Here is a 21225-nt window from a genome sequence, read left to right as displayed (position 1 = left end):
TGGAAGGTCTTGACAGGACCAGAGGCAACGGACACCAAGTGAAACAAAGGAGGTTCCCTCTGAACATCAGGAAACACTTTTTTGCTGTGAGGGTGCTTGAGCACTTACACAGATTGTTCAGGCAGGTTGTGGACTCTCATTCCTTGGAGATACCCAAAAGCTGTCTGGACATATTCCTGGACAGCCAGCTCTAGGTGACCCTGCTTGAGCAGGGGGTGGGCCAGATGATCTCCAGAGGTCCTAGCCATCCTTAACCATGCTATGATGCTGTGGGTGCTAAAACAATGGAAAGGATATAAAACAACAACAGCTGGACAGAGAAATATCAATGTAATATCACTGCAGGAACCACAGTGAAGAAAAATGAAGGAAGAGACAGATGGAAAGACCAACAAGAAGCTGAAAAGCAAAACAGTCACTAAGGGAGGAGCCCAGGGATCAGCAAGAGAGACAGGGCTGGTGGGTGAAGGACAGGAGTCTGTCCTGACGTTTACGAGAGGCTGAAATCCATTGATTCAGTAGAAGTAGTTGTCAGCACCATTTTTTCAAGAAAAAGTTTACTTTGCTCCAAACAGATCTTTCTTCCAAATTCCAAAATTTCCTTTTTCCAATTCCAAATCCCTGCTCTCTTTCCATCCTTAAGAATTCCTCTATACCAAAGTGAACCTGGTAGTTGGCAGAAAACAGCCAGGGCTCAGGAATCACGGCGGTTGGCAGGGATAACCAGCCATACTGAAATGATCAGAGCAGCACACGCCTTACCCTGCTTTGCTTCCAATTCTGCCTCGTTTTACATGTGAGATTACAGAATTTTGGGAAGGGCAGCAACTTGTTTCCCGAACTGCAATTAAAATAGCTGTGCCTCAGCATTGTAAAAGAGCCCCTTCAAGAAGAATTTTTGCCTTTTTTTTTTATAATAAACATTCGCGCCAACATTACAAATGAAAATAATGTTTGGTACTTGCACACCCTCTGCTTTTTTCCCCATAAAAGACCTGACAGCTAGAAAATACTTCTTTAAGTGGGATTATATGGGGCATCTCATTTTTCCCTTCCTGTGAGGAGAGTTCTCATTCCTCCTGCATTGCTCCCTCCCCTAAAAGCAGAGCTCATTATACTGAATACAACACTCACATTTTATGAAACTTAATTAATTCACAAAAGGGCACCAGTAATGCTAGACTCCATAAATAAAACAAAACAGAAACAAGCTCAAAAACCCAAACAAACAAAAACCAAAAATCTTACACAGTAAAAGAATTCCTGATTATTCTCAGCATATGAACCAAATAATGGAAAAGAAGCAAGAAACACAGAGACTCAAACTATGTCACACATCAGGATGTTCAATCTCATCTTGAGTTTTGTAATATTACTATGTTCTGTTTTGGTTTGCCAACTACTGCAGAAAATTGTTGGCAAGTCCACTATTCACAAAAAACCAAAATAAAATACCTTTTTAGTCAAAGCAGAAATCGATAAACTAGTACACAAACACACTGTAATTTAATTAAAACAGTTTCACACAGAGCAACAAACTGGGATTACTCCTTCTCCCACACTTTTTTACTAACACAGGTAAGTGCTGAGAATAAGTTTTAGAGGCAGCAGTCTTTTCAACTAATATGATTAAAGCTCTAGCAAGTCACATGATGTTCAACTTTTAAAATAACATAATTGCGGTTCCGTCTCTCTCAAATTGCTCAACACGATAACGCTCTTTCAAGTCTATTTCGGTTCCCCTGTAAAAATGGGATTTCAGACCTATGTGTTTTTACGTGGCATATTTTCAGTTAGGAGTACAGTCTGCAAATCCATCCTGAGCTCAGCACTGAAGGGGTGGTGCATCACTTCTTCCAGCAGCAGACTCAGAGGAGTCTTTGTCCATTGGGATTTCCAGCACAGTGCTCCACTACTGCCTGGACCTTTAGAATGAGCACCAGCCCTCTGTGACAGTCAGGTTGATTTTGATGGAAGATAATGGAGAGACTTATCTATATGCAGTCTTGGAGCCTACAAAATAATTATCTGTGTCCCTCTCTCCTCTGAAGCAAGAAATGCTCTCAGATCTCTGTTGAGGAACTTTGTTAATAATGACAAAAGCCAAAAAAATACAGCTATCACTGAATTCCCTACACAGTAGTTACCAGTTGTTAAGCTTGTATTTCTTTTTGGTTGGTTTTCTTCTTTTTTTTTAAATTTACAAAACTTATCACTTACAATAACACTTTCTGTCCCCTTAGCTGATTTTAATAAGACTGTTTCTAACACAGGGGATAGGAAGCCGTAAATGGAATATAGGGCACTGTTTTTCTATACACAAACACCTGCACCAACTTTTTCACTTTAAACTTTATTAACTTTAATGTTATTAACCTACTTGTAGAAGCTGCAAAAGACCATCCAAGTTCACCAACAGTTTATCAGCAGGGGCAGAAAAACAATGGACAGAATAAAACAATGAAACATCCTTGTATTAAGCTTTAATCCAGACTCCCTCCACATACCACTCACAACACAAACTCAACACAAGTTGTGACTTAACACTCAGGACACTCCCCAAAGCCTCGAGTCACAAGCACAAAGATTTCTCAGCATCATTCACCATCGAGCAAGTAGGAAGCAAGAGACCAGCAGATACAGTCAAAGCTCATCCTCCATCCACTTGAGAAGTTCAGCCTTCTCCTCTCCAGCTGTCACCACTGCAGCCACGTTCCTGCATGGCCCATACATAAAAGTTGTTGCAAAGATGGTTCTTTTGAGTTCCTCAACTTCTTCTCTCTATAAATCTACACTAAGCACAGATTCTTGTCTTCCTCTTGAAGGACTCCACAACTCTACCTCCTTCACTCAGCAGCTCTGAGAGGAACAGACAACTCCCTCAACTCAGGTGGCATCTCCACACCACTGCTGCCCTGACCACCAGTGTCTGCTGTTGTGTCTCTGTGCCTCCTTCCACTTTTCTCATTACACATACAGGGCCATCTAATTAACTTTATAAACCCTTATGTGTCAATGCCTGTTTAAGGTTTCTTTCTGTCAAACAGCAACTTGTCCCTGGTTAAAAACAGGCAAATGGCTACAGATATGTGCCTGGCAAAGAAATGACAGTTCCTCACCATGGTCTTTATCTCGTGTGTTGGCTCATCTGCTTGTCTCTTTAGGCTCCTGAACTGCCAGAACAGAAATCACAAACTGTTTCAACAGTACTCAGTCCAGTACAATGAGCTCCCTCTGGTAACCGAAGCATCTGGGTACCACCACAACAAATATTTACAAAAGCAAGAACAGAGATTTATCCTGTTTCCTAAGCAGCAGTAGCAAGAATTAACATTGGGTTATCCTGGTTATCCCTTTGGTATATAATCTGCTGTAGTTATCTGAAGATACAGGTCAATAAGCAACAGTGTATTTTGGCAGGTATTCCACAAGCAGCAGCCATCACTTCAAAGCTTTTATTTTTGTTAGATACAGCCTTGTAAAAGCAGAAAAAGAACCTCTACACATCTACAGTAAAAAGGCATTCCCATTAAACTATTTAAAAACAATAGGTTCAAATAACATAAAATTAACATAGGTTTAAATAATGTAGGTTTTTTACTTTTATATCTGCCCAAATGTACACCTTGTACTACAAAATTAAAGAAATATTTCTTGTCTACCAAAGTCCTGCCTAATGAAATGCATTTCTGAGAGAGAAACAGTACCCAGACAGCATCAGCACTATACTCTCAGTACCTGTTTCCACAGTGTTTTCTGTTTCTGCTGCCTCCAAACCATCCATACTGTCTTCATCCTCCACTGCAGTTTTTCCTCTACTCCGAGGCCTGCAAACATAAGAAGGAAAAACTCTTTTTAGACTGAAAGTGTTTTTAAAATTAGGATTTAAATACTTTCTTTTTGAGGGGTAAATGTCAGCACTAAATTATGTAACGTTTAAGCTAACCCATGATTTCAGTCTCGTACAAATCAGAAGTTTCCTTCCCTTTTTTCCTGTTCTAGGTAACGTCCTCAGAAAGGTACACTTGAATCAGCAGTTTGCCCTTTATGTTTCTCTGATTATTCTCAGAAGAAAAATAAAATAATGAACTTTTACTGATCAAACAATAGATTAAAACAGGCAGATTTTAAGACACAAGGAACCCTGTTTGCTCAACATAAGAGGAGAGATAACACTACCCAAAGTCTGGCCAGTAGTTACCACAAAATAGAGATGGATCCATCCAGAGCATCCTTGGATGAAATTTCTACAGAATAATAATGATGCTAAGGCAATGAAATTGAAACATTTATTATTTGCAGTGAAACAAATATTTTGACGCGTAAAGTAAAATGTTATGAGAGATGACTGGATGTCATCCCATTAAAAAAGTCATCACGTGAGGACGGCCTGTCAAACCTAAAATACCTGGCAGATTTGTTTCAATTTCAACCGAGGTCTGATGGAAAGCAGACAGGTTTATGCTACAAAATTCCAGCCTTTTTTCCCTGCCTGGTTCTTCAGCGACTATCATGGTGGGCTGTTGAGAAGCCCAGGCATCCAGATTCCCAGCTGTTCAGCAGCCCATTTGAAAGGGAGCCAAGAGCTTGGCACCTCGCCTCCCAAATTTTCAGGCTACTTGGCAACCCGCCTGGCATGCTGACGGAAAGCCTGGGGGACCCTGGGAGCTTCTGATTCCAAGTACACAAATTTTGAGCAGTTTGGGGCATCTCAGCAGTTCCAATGTCCCAGAGCTCCCAGGCAACCATTCACCCAACCAACATGCCTTGAATCGGGATGCCAGGCAGGGCAGCACATGGGCACCCCGCCTGCTCCCCCCCAAACAAAACCACTCCAGTTCCTCTTTCACAGAGGACTCTGAAAGGTTTGGGTTTAGTTCTACATCGGGGAAAAAAGGTTTTGGTTGTTGGTTTGTTGGTTTTTTTTGGTTTTTTTTTTTTTGAAGCGATTAAATCATTCCAAAACCAGCATTTCCTTTTTTTGTACAGTCTGTTATAGCACTTGGGTCTACCCAAACTACTTCCGCAGAACTAGATCTGCTAAATCAGCTACAAAATAAACTCTTATCGTGCAATGCCTTTGGTTCTCTTGGATCAAAGAACTGGACAGAACTGGAACCATCTCTGGAGCCTACACAGGTTGCTCTCCTGCTAGAAGAGGATTGACTGTCTAGGACTACCTAACAAGACGATCCCTTCAAATTGTGTTGGAACCATTTTTGCCTCTGCAAAGCAGGAGAAGAAGAATTGAAATGAGACTCAAAACAAAGCCTGAAAAAAACTCCACTCAATTTACAAAGGAGCTGGGGGGAAGACGAAAGCAAGAAGAGATGAAGGACAGAAGGACTTTTCTTGGCATCCCTATAAAATTTGTTCAGGATAATGCTGAAAAATTTGAGCACAGTGGGAACCCAAGGGATTACAAGGTTATCTTTCCCTTTGCCTGCTTATCCATAAGCACTGACAACATATCCATAACACACAAAATAAGAAATAGCTGCCTTAGATGATACAGAATCCAGCAGCCCCTTCAGTTATTTGCCACTTTACAAGCTTCCAACTGTAGTATCTTAAAACTCATGTTTCACAAATATTTAAACCAGAATAAACTGCACAGCCAGCAGAAGAAACTGTCTTATACTCTTCCCTTCAGACACCATATCAACCCATCCAGGAGCACAGCGACCACTGAGCTGGCTGGAGTGTGGACACGCGTTTTGGAAGTGGGAAGGACACAAATGTTTCTTGCAGCAGGATTTGAGATGGTCACACAGAGGGATTCCCATCCCTAACAAAGAGTAGGGAGTAGAACAAATGGAACATCACATCCACTGGATAAAACAGGCTCATCCAGCAAGAGAGAGATACAGCAAGAAAGGTGACATCTTTCTAACACAAAAACAATGCAGCTAGTAAAAAAAAAAAAAAGCTTATAGGTATTAAATTACTTTCAGTTCTTCACATCACCCCAGCACATCATCCAGCACCAAGCAAAAGGATGGGAATGCAGGTAAGTGAAATCACTTCCCTTGGTGCAGGAATGCTCAAAAGCTTTACAGAACACAACCAGCTAAGAACAGGGATTATTTCTAAATCCTATTCCAATTATTCTTCTACCAACTATCCCACTGCAATGCAAAGTTACAAGTCCGTACTAAACAAGGATTCCTTTGAAATTATCACAAACATTAAATGATAATTCTGCTTTCTTCAAAAGTACCCCTTTTCAGTATTCCTCAACACAACCCTGCAGGTGAAAGTTGCTGGATAGTTGAAGATGACGATTGTTTATGTTTATTTAATAATTTACATGCAGTTTTAGATTTTCTATTAAACACCAAAGCACCTCACAAAGACTTTTTAAAACATTTTAACAGGAGCAGTATTCACTCCTTGAACTCCCTACCATATTTTAGCAACCTATTTAACACCAAGGAAAATCAGATGTTTCAATTAATTAAACATAATTGCTTCCTTCAGCAAAAGATATAACCATGTCTGGTGTTTTCTTGCCATTCCCCTCCCCCAAATATTCTACAAAAAGCCTTCATAATGCTGTGTAGGTTTTAAATAAAATTGAAGAAACGGTGAAAAAATGGTAGATTATATCATTAACTTATTTTTGCTAGTTACATTTATTTCCCAATCATCAGAAGAGATTTTATAGCCTACAAATTTATGTTTGGCTTAGAGAAAAAAATAATTCAAGTCAGAAAGCAGTGAAATATACACTGTACTGACAACTATAATTTAATGTTTCCACAGCAAATGCTGTTTAAGAAGGCCATATACCATACCTAATGGTTGTAATCAGCATTTGTAATAAGAATGGACTGTTTCATGTGATTTGCATTAAGTTTATACATTTTATTTAATAGTTTTATACACAAAGCTTTTGGCTGGTTTGCATAACACTACATTTTTCTACTGACAAACTCTGTTAATTTCTTATTTTTCTATTTACTTATTCTACTCCCCCTTAAACACAGTAGGAAAAGCAACCTGTGCTCTGTTCTTTGCCTGGGACTTGACTACTTCTTCTCCAGTGCATCCTTCTGAAGGAGGATGTGAAAAGGCCGTGGGGGCAAGACAGGGTTGGGCCAGTTTTTGCTGCCTTGTTACAGAACAACAGCCCATGACCATTCCCCTTCACTCACAGAAAGCCAGACAGTACTCAGCCATAAGTGCTATATCGAACATTATAACCTCAAGTCTGCTCTAGATCTTGAAGTTCAATCCCAAAATTTCTTCCTGGGGCGGGGGGTAATTATAACACTCTTTTACACTAACGCTGCAGAAACCCCATCAGCTCGCCATGGCAGAAGTATTAAACACAGATGAGCCACGTTTCCTAGGGCTCACAAACCCAGAACAAAATGTACAGGCAGGGCCTGACCCATAAGGACTCCACCAGAAAACAATAAATATTAGTCAGTGGGCAGGCAGTGAGCTTGGTACGCGGCTGAACTGCTGCCAAGGGCTCTGCGATGGCTTCCTCGCCTGCCTTTTTCCTACAACAGAGTTCAGTTTAGAAGGAAAAAAACAAAAGCACATCTATTTCTGTTTAAAAGAACAGATCCACTGAGAGAAATACAACTTCTTGAAGTGTTTAAGGCACATTCAGCGTTTCACGGAATAAAGTCAACAACAAAGACGAAACTACACTTTTTTATTAATATAGGACTCCAGTTAAATATAATTACTGTCTACAGTAATTTGACTCATATTTCCATAAAACAGAGTCATTTATCTAAGTCCTTTGTGACCTACTCCTAAATTTTTTATCAATTAGCTTTTTTAGCTCATGCCTTTCATTAATCTCCATCTTTAAATATACCATAGTAAACAAAAATCTCGTAATTCTTCTCTGGGTAAGCAACTAATTAAATTTAGCCCAGAGGAGAAAGAAAAAGCCCAGAAAAACCTTTTGCAGGGCTCAGCAGAGCATTAGGTACTCCCTCTGCACAGGGGGAAAGCCCTGCTGAGGCTCTCTGAAAGCCCTGATGACTTCACTAACACTGGGAGATCACCAGGCATCTGAGCGGCTTCTGCTGAGTGCACAGAGAGCAGCACGGATGCACAATGCCAGGAGAAAATGGAAAAGTATCTTACTCATCTGACAGCAATCAGATACTGCTTCTTTTCTTCTCTTTTCTGCATAGTTGGGGTGTTTTTTTGGTGTTTCGGTTTGGTTTTTTTAAAGGTCATATCAATAGCACCATAACTGGACGAGTACAATGTAGGTCAAAAGTACATCTTGGATCTTACTCATTCTTTCCACAATGTGATCAGGAATAAGGCCATGGGCCAACATTTCCTGGAACCACATGAAATGACAGACAAAGCTACCATCCTCAGATGCCAGGCTGCTGGTTTATGATTACCCAGAAGTTATTGCCAGACACCGGTTTCTGCAAGTCCTCCCTAAGTTGCTACCAACAAAATCACGTGACTGTTCAGCCCATCCATCAAAACTACCTTGCTGATCCAGTGCATTTTGTTCCAGGCTTATGCAAACAGGTACATATGAGCCACTTCAGAGTCTTCCCCTTTTTCCCACATGTTGAAAGCTCTACGTCAGTCAGGGGAAAAACCACCTCCCTTCCGACGCTTTGCAAACCATGGAGCACAATGATGGTACTAAATATATAAAACAGGGCCAATAACCTTAAAAAGCAGTGTAACATCTGGGATACAGTAACATCCTAAACCAGCACAGATGTCTTGTTAAATGAACATCTGCCCACAGCCTTACACTGGAAGATGGTACAGGAATGATTTATAAAAAGGTTCAATTAGTGCTGCCATCAGCACGGCTGGTAACGAATTAATGTTCACAGGCCCTTTCACAAGTGAAAGCTGTTACTCTCTTTTCAGGAATCTTTTTAACAGGTGTGCAAAAGCACAACCTCCCACTACTACTGAACCGTAAGTGGTAAGTGCAGCTGTAAAAGTTTAACTGTGCTTAAGCAGAAGCTAAAATACCTAAGGTTCAGTTAATAGCCCCTTGTGAAGGGAACCACAGCAAGCAAGAATTAATTCAAGAACATACCTATAAAGGAAAGGTTCTTTTTCCCCTCTCTGTACAGTACTTTAGTCTTTATTACTTCTAAGAGTTGTGGAAATTCTACATCCAAGTCTGGATAAAATGAAGAAGAAGGTGCTCTGGAAGCAAGGCAGATGCCAGCTAGCGAGAATTAACTTCAATAACTCTAAAAACTAACGAGCCTAAGATAGGAAACTCCAGCTTCAATACTGACTCTAGCTTCAAACTTATTCTGATTGAAAAGATTCTTTACAGGATTTTTTAATTGACCAATCAGTACCAGGTGAAAATATCTTCTGCACTTGCCTCACCCTCCACAATATTTTCTTTTGTATGTGGTAAAAGAAGAATGCAACATAGTTTCTTCCTATTTACTTTTTATATTAGATATGTGTGTATTACAGGCTGAGGGATCCTGATGTATGGGAAAGATGTGCAGCAGAAACATCACAAGTGAAAGGTGACAACAAATTGAACTTTTAGTAATAGAGAGAAGTGAAAGACCGTAGGAAAGCTTTTTTGTTTAGCATCTACTGAATCAGATTTTAATTAGAATCTCATAGGACTTGCTCAGCCTTCAGTTTCATCAGTAAAAGATCTCAAAACTATATTCCATATTGCCTATTAGTCTCCTGGTACAATCAAAGAAAAACTGTGCTTCTTAATACTTCTAATTTATAAAGCATAATAATCTTTTAAAAAAATACTACATCAAAGAAATTATCCAGCTTACGTTTAAAACCAAAACATTGCAACTTCCCATCTTACACCTCCTCTAACCAGTAACGATCTAAAAGACATTATTCATTCACTCAAGGTTACTCATTCACCCAGGCTGTAACATCTTCACAGCTCAAACTTTTTTCACATCTATATTTTATACAGTTACCTCTGAGAGCAATAAACACCTCAAAAAAATATTACAGCCTTTGAGATCAGGGATGTCTGAGAAAAAGCATAAAAAGAACCTACCTCTGCTGGACGATTCTCAGCTAAACTTTTCCAGTGCTCCCCTGAGAAAGGGAGATTTGTCAAAGATTTCCTACACTGCCCAAACAAATGCAAATAGGAGTCTTTTAAAAATTATTTGTACTGAACGTCATAAATGCATCTTTGACATAAATGCATGCATTTGACATAAATGCATAAATGCATCTTTGCTGTCATTCTACAGTGCAGTCACTATAGACAAAAAGTAAGCAAATACAAAGGAAACCCACTGATAAATGTAGAGCTCTTCAAGAAACAAGACTGCCCTGAGAGGTTGGGAGAGAAGTGTCAAAATGAATCTGCACTGCACAGTTGTAACAACTTAAATGCCAAATGAATCAGTACTCTGAAGTAAATGTGAAGTTTGGTTTATCTGTATTTTCAACTTCAACTGTCCTTGCATAATGGCTGTACTGTGGGGGTTCTCAGGCCCATATTTGAGCAAAATTATTTTCCGTGGGAGACTGAGAAAAGGCAAATAGGATGTCCTGCCTGCAGGCACTCATCAGGACTGTCTACCCAAATCAAAGAGGCATAATTACTGTAACAGGAATGTCATCTCACTGTTGGAAAACCTTAATCTCAACTCAATTTTGCAGAAGGCCACCAGATCCAAGAGCCTGAAGCTACACTCTGTTGGGTGATGAGGCTGGTCTGGCCAAAGCGACCGTCTGCAGCATTTTGTCTGCTCTTCCCTGAAGTTATTCATAGTTGTTCAGTTTGAGTCTGGAACTGCTCTTTTAAAAGATAAAGCAGATGAAGGCTAGCATAGCTGAAACAGAGCCTTACTAACGAGACCATGAAATCTTCTTCCTAACTTGTTACCCATTTGGGAATATCCTCAGTGGGCTGGGAAGAGAGACAGAGGGTCACAGTAGCCAAGGATCAAACCAGGTAGATTCAGTATCATTGATTAACAGTTCATTAACAGTTGTAGGTACATAAAATAATGCATTTTTCACATGAGCCCATAAAATGCCCACAAAGTTACAGCTCTGCTACAGCCAGTTATGGAATGGAACATTGACAATAGGGCTACTACCCTGCAATGTACTTCTGCACACCTTCTTGTGATACCACTACATGAGAAAATCTGAGTTTGATGTTAAAAGTATGAAGCCAGGTTGCTTGATCTACTTGTATGAACTGTTCAGATTTGGAAACAGTTCGAATAACAGGGAGAGAAATCATATAAAACGCTTTCAATCTTTCAGGCTTTCTTTTTTTACTTTTCAAACTGCCTTTTTAGACATCTATAAATTCTGTAAGTGAAAATTACTTTCAGTCAACTATCTGTCACATTAACCCAGCAATGTACAGCATCAAAAACTGCTACAGGTTCTTCTTTCTCAAGAACCACCTTCCTACTGATAGGGAGACTGTATAATTTTATTCTATAACACAAAACACTTTACATACAAGCCTTAATGATTATACATATTTCAGAAAAAAAAAATTTGGATGTATTTACGACCTTCCAACACATTATATATCTGCAGTTTTGCACAAACTACATCTTTTATACACTTGTTACCAATGCACCTGGCCATACTCACTAACGAAATGATGCAAAACAACAAACTAAAATTGCAGCAATATTTTTTAAAACCTTTTCTGGAACCAAATTAGACACCAAGAGCTATAAGTACAGCCACCTGCATGTTTCCAACTCCAGTGAGTTCTACCTGGCTCCAGACTTGGTAATGGCTCTACTCTTAAGATTCCTTCAGAAAACAGTTCGTGTTTGGTAAATTTGCTAAATAATGTTTAGCAAGTCCACTGCATGTTTTCCTGTGTTCTCTTTCGACAGGCAACGAGCATGAAATGGCAACATGAACAGTTGAGAGACCACAGGTATTGCCAAACCCACAAATTTCTAACCTTTGCAAGAGTTTCACATGTGCACCTGCACCATCCAACACTGTACTTGTCCACACTCCTCTGTCCTCTAAATAAATAAAATTGCATTAAAATATGCTACTGCATCAAACACTGCTTTTTCCTGATGGGTAGTGTAACCATCCACTTAGATCTGAACACAAGATTTGTTTCTCCATGACGACGACTATGGCAAGTTTTAACTTCTCCAATCTTGTGACAGCCATGGTGCCCAGAATTTTTAACCCACAAGAGCACCAAGCTCATGTCTTTTTTAAGAATCATCCAGCTCCTTGTTCTTTCATACATTGCAGGATTTGCCTGCTACTCCTCTTCTGAATAAAGGTGGAAATACAATGGTAAGGGCTGTAATTCTCATGTCTGGTGATTTCAAGATCCTGTACATAAAATTCAGCAGATCTGAGTCATCACGTATGAGAAACAGCTGCCAAGTACTTGGAACTTGGTGGAAGTTTTGGTCTCTGTGAACAGATTTTTGTAATTTTAGCACCATTAATTAAGAGTCATTTTCAAAGATTTCCTTTTGGAACTTTGTAGTTTGACAGAGTCTTACCACAGGAACACCGTGAAGATTCTCTCATTTGTTTCCTTAAGTTAAATATTCTCATTGGATATATCAGCTGTAGGTACAGGCTGTGCTGCTTGTCTTAACACCCAGTCACATACAGGGCAGGTATGCAGACAATCAAATAACCTAATACTGAAGTTTTTGTTTTTACTCAGAAAAGTGTTTTCATACCCAGCAAGCACAATCTGCAAACACTGGTCACAGAGAGCTCCAAAGATTGCTTTTATTCATCATTAATTCAGCTAGTATACTCAAAAAAGGATGCAAATATTCAACTATTCTACCAATTTATTTAAGATAAACTAAACCCCACTCATACAGCATCATTTTGAGAGGTTTCCAGACCTCAAATCTATCAAAATGCATCAGTCAGCTCAGAACATCTCATGCTTTCTCATCGAATAAAGCTCAGTATCTTTGGCTCAAGTCAATTTTACTCATGTCTTTACACCTCACAGCAAACACAAGTCTTCCTGTAGATTGCATAGAAAATAACTGCATTCATTCTTATGCTTCTGAAATATATCTGATCCCACCAGTATCACAAAAACCCCATCTGTCTGTCCCTCAGGTGCATGTTACAGGATTTCCTGAAGAAGGTGTCCATCCACCAATTTCACCTGAACTTCTGTCTACAAAGGCAAAGAAGAACCTACAGACACCACTATCACTGTATTTAAGCTTTAATCTTGAACAAGCATTTAAGCTTAAACTAGAGGGATCAGGACATGGGCAGCACCCAGAGAGATATAAATAACCTGCTTTTAAACAAGATGCTGGCCTACAACTCATCAGATAGAATTTTCTTTTACAATCCTCAAATTAATTGATGGCATGTAAGAAAAGTAGTTCTTGCATGTCAACTACAGTTTGTCATTATCCATCTAAAATGGATTTAGACAGGAAGAAAAAAAACACAACAGAAATGAATGTCATATCACCACGTATCTTTTCCATCTGTTACCACCCTTAGTGCTCCTTATAAAGAAATGCATTTTTATTTCAGATAATGTCAACAAGTATTATGAAATATTTGTCTTTCAATAAAACTGCTAAACCTGGGAAAGCTAAGGGGAAAAACAGAGGATCTGCTCGCTAATTAAAAATCCATTAAAACTTATTCAGAAGGCTTGGAAAACCTCAGAAAGAATAAAAATAGACCCAGAAAGAAAATGGGCAATGGAATCAGATGGGGTGTCAGTGTACATTTTTAATTCACATGAATTGTTTTTCTTTTAACAAAATTGTTTTCAAACTAGACGTAAATCCTAAAAGCCAGATCATGGAAACTATTTTTATACCAGAGTAAATAAACTCCTGGAAATACTATTGTGAAATATAAACAACAATACAAGCAGCATAACAAGCACCACTCCGAAGCGCAAGCATAAGTAATACAAATCTTCAAACGTGCTTAAAAGCTTCTGTATAAACAGGCACATCAATCTCCAGGGGCATGGATGAGGCAGAAATGCTGCATTCTGCTAACAAAAATGTGCCAACACCTGTTTTCCATCCCTGAAGAGGATTCTTCTAACCTGGAGACACAAATTCGCCTTTTGACAATTACAGGTAGGTTACAAAGAGCTTCAAGTAATTGGAATAGAGAACTTCTAAACTTCTGTTCTAAACTTCTGATCAGTGGGACAATGATCCTTGCTGTACATTGACGTTCTCAAGATTTCGCTTCCTCTTATTTGAGACCATTACAAAGTGGTCCAAGGTGCTATTTTTTCTCCATGCCAGTCTTCAGCCCATTAAAATTAAATATATGAATTAATGTATTTTTTAAAAAAAATATTAGTTGGTTGGGTTTTTTTTAAATTCTTAGTTCCTCACTCCTTTAATAAGCCCTTAAATAAAAACATGAAAAATGTTAAGGTAATAAAAGTATGGGTTTTCCAGCACTTGATGCTAGAGGAGTTCTACTACCTGATCATCTTCACACCCCCACCTTCCCCAGCATGAGAAGAGATCAGGCCGTGACTGAACTGCCAGCAAAAGAGTGATTTATTGCTCAGCCTACGTCATATGATACAGGTCAGAGTCATAAACAAAATTGTATCTGTGTCACATGAGAGGGGCACGTACCCAGAGAACCCTGCTACAGCAACTACTACAATGGAAGTCATCCAAGAGGACCAACTGATACCTCCAGGTCAAGTTCCTTTGAGGCCACCACCCAAGGACACCCAGGCTGTAAGCTTACCCTGCCTACTGCCCAGAAAGCTGCAAAAGGCCCTCAGCTTCTGCAACTTCTCTCCAGGTCCACAGATATCCTCAGTTTAGACAGGCAAGGAAATGTGTTTTTAAGGTAACAAGAAACCAACCCTCAAAATTTATGTTTACTACAGAGAAAAACACCAAGAAGTTCAAGATTCAAACGTGCTCACCTGAAGACTTAGAAACAATGCTGCAACAAAGTTTAATTAACACTCATTGAATTCACACCTAGCAAAAGAGCTAATTTTCATCCACATCAGTTTTTTTTCATTCATTAGAGGTTCATGAATGTTTGTGTTGGAAGCAGCCAGGGAGAACAGCAGCGACAGGAAAGAGTTACCAGAGAAGGAGGGGAGGGAATAAAGTGAGTGAAGCTTCTTTTGGTGACAGTGCAAGTAATGCTGTCTAAAAGGATTTGGAAATTACAATCCAAATCCCTTGCTTCCTAACTTTTTTCCACAAGAAAAACAAGTAACGAAGATAATCAGAAATGATACTGTAGCTGATTTAAAATGGGACTATTTGTATATTTACCTAATCTTTTCTGAGCACAGACCTTCTGGAACGACAGCTTCTTAGATATTTATACTTTTATTTCAGCTTGCTTTTTACATACACACATATGTTTCTAATTAACATTTACAGCATGAAAATTCAGTTCTACTCACCAGACCACAGAGCCTCAAAAATTATCTTAATCAAACCTTTCAGAAGTTTTTTCAGGTATCAAAAGCTGGCAGAGCAGCTCTGAAAGAGCTACACTGGCAACCACTTGTGAAGCTGACACAGACAGAGAAGCACATACGTGTAACTTAGTGGCCCTAAGGCTGCTCAGATACACCCAAGTACTGTCTTGGCATCATGACAGGACAGAGCAGGGGCTACTTCATAATTTGGTTATATATAACTTTCAGCATTAAATGCATTAATTTTTTTTACAGTATTACTTTCGCATAATTTTTTCCTCGTATTTTTGCACACTGAAATTTCTCCTTAAATTACCTTGAAAGCCTTTCTGCTAACAAAAGAGCTACAACTGAGATACACATCATGTCCTCAGAACCTTAGAAACCATTTGTCTTTTGCAATCAATGTATTAAAGATCACATTTGAAAAGAATCTTTGACCACAAAGGTGTTCGACATTCGCTACACCATCCCTGGAAAAACTGCTACAGGGAGTGCTATCAAAACAGAAGTCCAACAGCTCACAGATTCACTGGACACAATGCCAGAATCATTATCCATGTGAGTCCAATATCCATAACTATCACTCAAAACCTGTAATTGATTGAAGCTCCTCTTTCAGAAAGGCACTCACCCTGCCATTCCCTTTGTCATTTTTTCCTCCTTATGAATTCATGCTCATTTCCTTTGTGAACTTCTCTGGTTTCAGCTTTCAACCCCTGGCTCTTGTTGTCCCTTTTCCTGTTACATTAGGGAGCCTTTAAGAACTCAGTATTTTCTCTGCTAGAGATATCATCTTAACTCAAACTTCTACTTATTTTTAGGGTTTAAATTCCCCACCCTCCCATAACCAAGCAGACTGAGCACCTCTACCTTTCTCCCCAAAGAAATTTTCTCCAAGCTTTCTTTAATCTCTGGTCCATTCCATGACTTTTTGCCAATATTTCAGTCTTTCAACTGTGGATATCTGAATCACATTGAAATGGCAGCAGCAAATCCCACAATCTCTATGATAAACAGAGCTTCAGTGCACAGCCACAAACATCCCACACTCTAAATCTCCTGCCAGAAATGCTCCTTTCTGGACTGCAGCCCCATTCCTAAACCTCTACATGGTGACACCATCTCTCTCCTTATTCTGAAGAGCGTTTTGTTTAACTGTGCTTAATCCAAATCCCCCTTCTGCCTCTTCCCTATGCTCATCCATGTCATTCCATATACAGACTTCAACAGCAGTAATTGTTATTAATATTGACTAATACCAGACTTCACTGCTGGAAGACCACCCAAAAAACCCAAAGCAAGGCGATGACAGTTCCCAAAGACAACAAAGTGCTTGGTCAGGCAGTGCTTAACCCAATTACTGCAGGCTTTATTCCACTGAATAATTCAAACAAATAGTTTTAATCAGAATATAAAACACTGTTAGGCCCAGCACCTTTAAAGAAATCCATTTACATTACATTTTCACAGAGAACGATGGACAAAGGATCACATCAGATGACCTAATATCTCCATCAAAAGCAACTTGTGAAACTCACATAGTGGATAAAAGGATGAAAAGGAAGGGAAAGAATAATAATAAAAAAAAATAGCCCAGCAAACCTAAGAGTTCCTGCCTCTAAGGAACGTAGTAAATAAATTTATTCCCAAAATAAAAAGTATCCATATCTCCCCAAAAGTCATGCCTTCCAAATTCTCTTCATTTCAGTGGGCACCATGGGATTTCAGTGTCTCACAGAAGTGAGCAGCATGTATATCAATATACTTTGTAGCATAATAAAATATCCTATTGAAATTACAAGATCTAAAAAACAATTACTTTATTGCTTCTTACAACTTTTTCACTGTAAAATTCAACTCCAAGGTAGTAATTGGCAGGGACAAAATTATGTAGCAATTAGGGCATGACAGCAAAAGCAAACAAGAACTGAAAATGGGTTCGACACTTCTGGTAACAAGCAGGTAATTATCACAGCAGCTTGAAAGGGGCATAATCAACCAAACTGACATCATCCCTCCCACATAATAAAATGTGAAATCCCTTTACGTGCAGGGTAGCTCTTACATGCAGCTGGTAAATGCTGCTAGTCTGGTCTCGATGTCTGTGTCTGCAGAGCAGCTGAGGTTACAGTTGGGACTGTTCAACAGTGGATAATTTTATTTAGTTCTTCAGAATGATAATAGCTATTACATGTTTTCATCCACTGTGGACTACGGATATTATCTCTAGAAAATGCTATTTTATAAAATTGCCCTCTCTTTTCTGAGTATAACTTTGTTTTCAAAGTTCCCAGAACACAGAAAAAAAATCTCTGCCTAAAAGGCACAGTCACCGTTACACCACTACCTACAGGATAAGTTTAATATTTTTAATATAAAAGTAGAAAGTTGCTAGTTTTAAATATGTTCAATTCTTAACGACTATGTTTTAACTGCAATACTTTTTCCCCAATTATGTGTTCATTGAAACTTAGGTGTGAACATTAACTGTCCTCCCAAAGCAGCACTGTCCCGTGGACACGCCTGTTGTTCATATCAACACGGTCTACTTATAAAATAAATGGTAATGCATTCATCTTCATCACATATTTGAAGTAATTAAAATATGATCAAAAAACATTCATTTGTCTGCTGTGCCCTTTCAGCACTATTTTACTGCAAAATTCTCCCTCTCATCAACGCAGTGTTTGGAAACCCCACGAGCCCTGACTGACTCAACGTTGTTTCATGTTAGAGCAGGTTGGGGGGAACATCCTTCTCCTTCTTCTCTGCTTTGTATATTCCTGTGTTCTTCTCCATTTTCTCCCTCTTTGTGTTGACAAATCCATTTACCTCCACGCTGTCTGTCAATACCATTAACTGGCTGCTTCCACCTTCTTCCAGCTCATTAACAACAGCAAGGCCGAGCCCAACACTAATCCCTACAGTCTGCCATTAACTATTTCCACCCAGCTCCCATCTTTTAGATGGGTTTCATTCCCTGTTTCTTGGATACAAGCAATTTCAAACACACCAGAATTGCAGCTCAATTTGTATTGATTTTTCAAGACAAATTTCCACAAAACATTTACAGAATATCTGCACTATCATTTTGTAAATTGTGCTGCAAGTGCCATAAGTAAAATATGTGAATTATTAACCCTTATTTTCTCATCTTTAAATGCTCAGCACTAACACATCACAACATGAATTCTTCAGAAAGCTGTTATCTTGAGCAATCTATTTTTTATCTATTTTTGTTATCTTTAGCAAGTTTTTTTGCACAAAATTCTCACAAAGATAACACAAAGCTGGGTTACTGGATCTCAGCTTTCGAAAAGTACTAAGGTAGGTTTGAGTAACAGTATTCATTGTAAAATTTAAATTTGATGAGTGTGTAGCCCAGACATGGCATGCCTTGACTTGTGGAAGGTTTAACTTACTGGCAAGTAAAACAGATGCAGGCACAACAGGAGATATTTGATTGCTGACTATACGTTACTGACATGATAAAGATGTTAATACTATACAAAACCTTGAATATCCTTTTTCTTTAATTATGCTCAATTCTTTACTACATTTTACCAACAACACTTTTTCCCCTTGATGCATTTATTGAAAGTTAGGTGAGAACATTAACTGTTGTGTCAAAACAGCACTGCCCCATGGACATGCCTGTTGTTATATCAGCATAGTTTAGTTGAGAAATAAATTGTAATTCTTGTATATCTTTTTTTTTCCTGCATATCTGAACCATTTTACATCTCAAATTACTTACAATGGTTAAAATTGTAAGTAACATTATTCTGTTAACTAGAATAATGAAAGCACAAGTTTACAAATTTAAAACTATACCACAGTGAAAGGAAATATTGACCTCAAAGCTAAAAAAGGTAAAGACTACTAAATAAATAATAAAAAAAGTTTATTTGTAAACCAATTGCCATTGATGAGACCTCTTCCTTTTAAAGCAAAGCTCCTCTGAACACTAGGATTTTGCTGTGGAAATATGAAAAATAGCTTTTTAGGGAAAGCTAGCAAGGGTCAAAGCAAAACCAACAGGACTTGGACAACGGTCAAATATTCACCTGAAGTAACATGTAAGCCACATGTACCCTTTACAAATTGAGGTTACACTGTCAGAAGAGAGTTCACAGCCAGGATCTCCACGCAGGCACTGGAGCAGTTGACTGGCAGAGGAACAGGGCTCAGCAGCTGCAGTAAAAGGCGATTGCCCAAGTCACTGCTGCCAGCAGAGCAGATCTCTGGAACTGTGGCCTTAAATGCCCTGTAAATATAAAGCTAACTAAAAAGTTTCCATTCCTAACAAAACATGGGGAGGTAAATTACCAGAGAACAGGTCCCCAGAAGTGATGAGGTGGGAAACCTTCAGTAACCTTCATCCCCTTCTCCTCTCAACCTACGTTTGCTCTGTTTCAATGACAGATTCCACCAGACATCCCTTTTTACTGAACACTTAAAGCTACAGCATCATCCAGGAGCTGCAGCATTCAGCATACAGATATTCTAGGATACTTTAATTCTAAAGACTTGGGAGAAAATCTAAGACACACAGAAATTTCAAGCCCCATTCTGGACTACAAGCTGCAAAACAAGCACATTAAGTCATCTGATAAAGGAACAAATATTGGTTTTTTTCTTTGCATCTGGATCCTACAGTAAAGGTAATGTGGTTGGTTCAGTGTCCCTGAGGGATACTTCCCTCATCTGAACAGCTGGAAATAATGTTTTGTTGGGAAAAGTACAGTATTTTGCAGTAGAGCTCCTCCCAATAAGAGCTCTGAGAGGATGCCAGGGAAACATAAAATTAACAGTAACACCAAAAATTTTACCCTCCCTAGACACAGACACACCCCAACACCTTATTTTGTTACAGCTGATTCTATGGCTCAATCTGCAGATATGTTGAGGGTTTGCCTCTTCCAAAAACGAAATCAAAAGGTGAGGCTTAGCTTCCACTGGAAAATAAAAACAAACGTGGCATTCAGTCTCACCAGACACACCCCACATTAGCACACCCCAACATTTAATTTATTGTAGAATAACACTAAGTTGGTAACACACAGCACAAGACCTTCAATTTAAAAAAGAAAAAAGAAAATACAGAAAAAGTGTGCTATCATTAAACAGCATCTCTTAGCAATGACACTGAATTCATTCAAAACTTAATAAAAACTATCACCAAAGACAAATTTTATTAGCTAAATACATTTCTGTTGTTTCCCTTCCAAATCAAATCAAAGAACAGTTTAAATGCTTAGCCTTGGATGTGCACAGTAACATAAAAATACAAAAGTCTGAGGGTCTGACTCAAAACCATCACACTTGCATGTGCAGGGCTGAGTAATTAACCTGTGTGCTTCATCAAGGACTGTCTGAAAGCCCTTTGTTTTTTATGCATTCTTTTATCAGTATCATTCAGAGCATTTGGATTAAAAGCCTATACAGTTGTAAAATTCTTATGAAAGCTTTTTTTTTTTCCCCTGGATGAAAACCTACAAATTCTGATGACTTCTTCATGAATTCTTCTTCTGAAAAAGAATTCTTTCTTTCAAGGTTCATTGGCCATAAATTTTATGTTCAGGTTCATTCAAAAGAAATAATAAAAATTAAAGCTGCTAAATTTAATAGCTAATAAATATATCTATATCATCACTACAACAAGCCATGAAAGAATCCATCAATGGCACTGGTTTTTAATATTAATTACAGCACATCTTAGAAGATACACTGCTGAAGAACAAATGGGGGGGGAAATCTCTGAAAAATTTCACCCGTTCCTAAAAATCCCATAAAAATAAATTTGCTAC

General features: G+C 38.7%; 1 protein-coding gene across 11 annotated transcripts in view; it reads right to left on the bottom strand.

Annotated features, from left to right (window-relative positions):
* Window positions 1–21225, bottom strand: part of KMT2C (lysine methyltransferase 2C) — a 192889-nt gene that overhangs the window by 139587 nt on the left and 32077 nt on the right. For all 11 annotated transcript variants that reach the window (XM_064638459.1, XM_064638481.1, XM_064638474.1 and 8 more), the window contains one exon: window positions 3739–3827. In XM_064638459.1, coding sequence (XP_064494529.1) covers window positions 3739–3827 — 89 coding nt within the window. The remainder of the gene's footprint in view (window positions 1–3738; window positions 3828–21225) is intronic.

This window comes from Pseudopipra pipra, chromosome 1 (assembly GCF_036250125.1).
Source record: "Pseudopipra pipra isolate bDixPip1 chromosome 1, bDixPip1.hap1, whole genome shotgun sequence".
NCBI classification, from domain to species: Eukaryota; Metazoa; Chordata; class Aves; order Passeriformes; family Pipridae; genus Pseudopipra; species Pseudopipra pipra.
This window is presented reverse-complemented; position numbering and strand designations above follow the sequence as displayed.